Genomic DNA, 5,553 nt, shown 5'->3' on the forward strand with positions numbered 1-5,553 from the left:
AATTCTCAGGTAGCATATTATCCCTTATATATTGGTTGTTTAACTTTTTTATATCATTATATAAAAAAACAAAGTATACCTGGAAGAAAGCTTAAAATAATATAGCTCAAAAGAAACATCTATTAAAAGTAAGTTATCGTATTTAACAAAGATGACTTGTGCATGAAGGAAATGATTACATTAAATGTTGAGAAAATCTTGCAATAGATACATAATCATCGGTGTACTTAGTCAGAATTTAACAGTTTTATACTTGAATATGCAGAAAAGAATTTGGTAAGAAAGAAGCATCAAAATGTGGCGTGACTTTAGACTGTAATATATAAAAATATATTTAACACCAAGTTATCGTGTGTAGTTTCACTTGTTACCCACTAGATGGCTAAACTTTCATTTGGAACAGCTAAAATTTGTAGTTCACTAGTTCATGTACATTATGATGCTACTGTACAGTTCTTTACTGTATGTTAATAGCCAGTTTTTGTATATCAACTAGATAATCATTGATCAAACTATATAAAATGTGCTGTAATTCCCACAATATTATATTTAGGCATATTATTTAAAACGTAGCTTGTGATCTATTAAATTCATCCTGACAGATTTTTTTAAATTTCTTATTATCTAATTACTAGTTATTCAGATTTAAAAAACGAAAAGAAACAGAGTGGTCCAATTTATTTAAATTCAGCTTTTACTGCACATCTAGTACTATATTAGTTCGTGCAGCGTATACATAGCGTTTTATCTCTTTATCAAGCTAAATCTGCAAATAAATTGAAAGAAAAAAATCACCTTCCAATATCATATGTTTGTGCACATGGGAAAATTTGTTACAATCTAAGAATGTAATATCAGATTTCTTAAGATTTTTTAACTTACAGCTATAAAAGGAAGGGCATTAACCTTTAGGTGTTTAAAATTGAGATCTCTAAGTAATTAATATGAATTAAACGTACAACTATTATAGAAAGGACATTACATTTTCGGTATTTAAGATTGAGTATTTAAGTAATCAATTTCAATTAAACTTTTTTTCGTCCTAGCTTAAACATACAAAATTACTTACATTTGAAAGTTTTCTTTCGTCGATTCATAACTGTAGTTAAAATACATCAGGTAATATCCCCACTCTAAGTAGGGAAGAAACATAGCATTAGACATAATCTCTAATGAACTGCGGGTTGCAGAGAGCATAAAAGGACATATGATTCTACATTAGGAAAAATATTCACACATTATTGATAATATTCTGGAAATTCAGTTACATTTTTGTTATATTATAACTTATGCTTTTGAACTTGAGAAAACACAAGAAAAATAATTTATTGTGTTAGATCTCGTTTGATTTCAATCATTAGACCTTCTCTGTGGTTAATGTGTTCTAAGAACTTGTGACGACTGAATTGTTTGCTGTTTTAGACTAAAAGAACAAGGATTTACTGATCATTAGAAGAATGTGATCCTATTTTATGGAGACACTTTTGTTCCTTTAACTTGAATGATGTTTATTATATTAGAAGTATTTCGTGTATTTACCGAACGTAGTCGACCCTTTCTTTAATCTGCGCTCGGATGTTATTTATATACAGATACAAAAATATAAGAGGGGGGGTTTCTTTTTTTTTGTTTGGTTTGAAAAAGTGTAAAGTCTGAGCTTTACAATCACGAACCACACTTTCTAATAGTTCTTATCACTTATGAGATAATTAGCCGATGACAATAATGGTATTTCGCAAGTTAGCAGAAACCACCTTGCGTAAATATTGAATTTATCAACATAAAATGCATTTAAAAAATCAGCAGTCGAAAGCAAGTGCTTTCATCTCTACAAAATGCATTAGTAGACGTTTGAATATCATTTAAAACAGTGGTTCTCCACAGCTGATCCAAAATGCATTAGTAGACGTTTGAATATCATTTAAAACAGTGGTTCTCCACGGCTGATCCAAAATGCATTAGTAGACGTTTGAATATCATTTAAAATAGTGGTTCTCCACGGCTGATCCAAAATGCATTAGTAGACGTTTGAATATAATTTAAAACAGTGGTTCTCCACGGTTGATACAAAATGCAGGTCACGGAGGAGTGTTTTTTTTTGTTGTTGTTTTTTTGCGTTGGCAAGCGAAAGCGGCTAGGGTAGTAACGATAGGTTGTTAGCGGACAAAAAAATTTGAGAACCACTGACTTAAAACAACTTATTGATAAAAGATTACTCGATTTATTGTTTTTTTTGTTTAGCTTAAATCTATTGTAGCAAAGTATTGGACTTAAAAAATCCACTAATTAATGAAGACCACTTTACATCTTTCACTTAGATACTTATATATTTTGGGCCAAAATGTGATTGGGGTGGTGGAGGTAATAATAAGAAAAAGTAAATAAGCATTATTAGACTTCATAATCTTGGATGTTCAATAATATGTAAAAAGAAATATAAGTTTTAGACACAATCTCATAATTACAGGTCATTTTATTTCTCACTGGCCAAAGTTAAAAACATTCTTAAAAGTGGGGGAATTGCCATCTGCCCATCCCTTCTCCAACTCCCCTCGAAATTCCTCTATTATCTATACTTATATATACTCAACATTGGTGAATTTGTCGAGAAAAATGAAACGAATCTGCACGAAATAACTAAGGTGTTTTTCTGTGTAAAGCTATGACTGTTTAAATATTTAATAGTGTGTTTAAAATGGCACACACTTTCTTAAAGGTTGAATTATAACTGTTACACTCTGCTAACTAACTCAACAGAACAGTTCAATTAAGCTTCGTCATTCTTAACATTCACTGTAAACATTTCAGTTTAATAATGTTATTCATAAACGTTTTATATATTTTGTTCTCTATTGACAAGAGTAGCTCATCATAAAAATGTTAATTCTATTAAATTAAATTTTATATAGAATTAGTTTATATTGATGTTTAAAGCAATCATTTGTTTCAGGCTCATAACCCTTCCTATCGTTACTCCCAGTCATCATTTCCATCAATAAACAAGAGTATCTCAGCAAGTCTTAACGCCTCCAGCGCTACCTCGTCTCCTGCCAGGTTAAGAAAACAATCATGCTGGGCATGGACGTTGTTAATTGGAGAGCCAAAAACTACTACTTGCCGGAGAAAGGGTTTTGCTGTTTTGATTGCCTTGTTATTGTTAGTAGGAGCGGGACTTATAGCAGGCCTTTATTTCATTGTCGGTAAGTTTGAACCTGTGTCTATTATTGCTTAAAATATAAATAAATAACTGAGATGAAACATACTTAACTATTCTATCATTAAAAACAATAACAATAAATAAATGCACACTATAATTACCATACGAATACCTTGTGTTGAATAGACCATGATCAACTGATACCGTTAAATTTCATGATAACTCTGTAATTCTTATTTTGCCATAATCCTTACGTGATGACAAAGATATGTTCTGGAAAGAGTTGGCACCTATCTGAAAAAAAAATTAAAAAAATCTGCTGCTAATCGTGATTTGAATCTCTCGTTAGACCTAAAAAATTACACAAATTGCTCTAAATCCGTCAAATTAGTATGTAGCTATTAAAGTAAAATAAATCTGTAAATCACAATATCTTCTGTATAAATTTCCTTTAATTCACAAAAAAAAATTTATCAAGCTATATTTAACGAGAATACTCTATAAATCCTGATATATAGATATTATCTGATAGCATTAATCACATGTGGTTTGAAATATACCACAATTTTAATAACGTGTTTCACCCATGATATCGTTTTTGCTAGAACAGTTACTGGCGATAATGCTACTGTTCCACAAACACTAGCACTTTTAGCCATGTTCTTACTCTGGGTCTCAAGGCAACTATCTATCTTCTCTCTATTTCTACACTACTGACATGAAAAATCTTACTGCTAGTGAAGACAAGCGAATGGTGTTATAAATCTTACTTACAGTTATTTTCTTCAGTAGACATCCGGGTGATTTAATCATTAAATGCAGAGTGAAACTGTTTTAATGAAAGTCTTGCACAATAAAGCTTGGGGTGGTTGGAAATTGCACCTATCTTTAATTTTTCTTTCAGGGATGTTATAAAAGAAATATGATTCAGTTTGTCTAATACTAATCATTTCCCTCAACATGTTGAGAATAGTGTGTAATTACGTAACTGTTCTCTCTGTATTAATCACAACACTATTCTATTTAAGATGACTATTAAAAAGCTCGTAGTTGAATCCAAGTTCTAGACTGCGGTCTAATTTAATGGTTACTGCCTGGCTTAAACATCCTGCTGGTTTTCTTTCGGCGCTTTTCATTAAGTGTCTAAGGTGGTCAGCACGTTTACTTTGAAAAAAAAATAGAGTGCTCAAAGTAGGCGTAACGTCTGAATATGTTATGAGCATATCCTGGTCGTAACGGAAAATAATTGTATAGGTCATTGGTTGGGCAACATTTGGAGTATTGTGTTCAATCTTGGGTGCCCCAGGAAGGACGTAGAATTATTTGAAAGGGTTCAGAAGAAAGTTACTAGAATGATACCTGAGATTGAAAGGCTATCTTACTAGTACAGGTTAAGATCTCTGAAATGGTTTCCTATTGAAAAAAAAAGAGTTAGAGGCTCAAAGGAATTGACAGTGTTGATATATCATCTTTATTCATACTTAACTGTGAGAATGGTGGGACTATGGAACACAAATGTCAATTTTGACAGGATAGGAGTCATCGTCTGCTAAAAAAAGCTTTATATTTCTAACAGGGTGAATGTCGTTCGGAAACGGTTGTCTTCAAATGTTGTGGATGCAGAGGCTTAAAAAATAGTTGAATGATAAGGGCTGGCTTCGGGTGTTTTATTGTTACTTTAAAGCTTAATTTAGTGGACGGAACGGTTTAGATGGACCAAAGATTCTTTGTTTTGTTGTCCTTATGTATATATGTATACATATTTCAAAATGTTAAGCTTGAGTAGAAAATTGTTGTTTCTTTAAATATCTAAAAGTTTAAGTAATAACATTATACTAAACTCCGATAAAGACAGACATACTAAAGTAGCTAGCCAACATATCTGAATTTCTGATTACACACAAAATATTATTATTTAATGTCTTTGTTGTTTTTAATGTCATTGTTTTTTCATTCATATTTTTGCTTTAGATCATGCCAAGTCATTTCAGAGGGAAGGTCATTATGGTCACTTGAAACAAACTTGTAAGTTTGACAATTCTTATTTGCTATATTTGGCTAGAGCCTTGCAATATTAGTTTTGTGCCTTCTGATTTGTTTATTCCAACGTATTTTAAAATATAAAGAGTAAAAATTATAGTCACTGGAGATCAAACCAGTATTCAAGTAAGATATAAATATTTAAATTCAGTAGATAGAAGAAAAAACTAGTTTGCAAAACTTAGATAATTGTATCTTCAACCTCTAGATTTAGTAGTTGTGCGTGTAATGGTAGTAATAAAAGACAAGATTTGTCTCTAACAAATTCTAGTAACAGCAGTAAAAACTAAAATGGTAGAATGTACCTAATAGCTAATGTTAACAGTGATAAGTAAGCTTAAAAATGAGAAGACCCC

General features: G+C 31.2%; 1 protein-coding gene across 1 annotated transcript in view; it reads left to right on the top strand.

Moving 5' to 3' along the window:
* LOC106478607 overlaps positions 1 to 5,553 on the top strand; it is a 39,073-nt gene that overhangs the window by 14,619 nt on the left and 18,901 nt on the right. The window contains exons 3-4 of the mRNA XM_013939164.2: positions 2,951 to 3,200; positions 5,129 to 5,182. Coding sequence (XP_013794618.1) covers positions 2,951 to 3,200; positions 5,129 to 5,182 — 304 coding nt within the window. The remainder of the gene's footprint in view (positions 1 to 2,950; positions 3,201 to 5,128; positions 5,183 to 5,553) is intronic.

This window comes from Limulus polyphemus, unplaced genomic scaffold (assembly GCF_000517525.1).
Source record: "Limulus polyphemus unplaced genomic scaffold, Limulus_polyphemus-2.1.2 Scaffold231, whole genome shotgun sequence".
Classification (NCBI taxonomy): domain Eukaryota; kingdom Metazoa; phylum Arthropoda; class Merostomata; order Xiphosura; family Limulidae; genus Limulus; species Limulus polyphemus.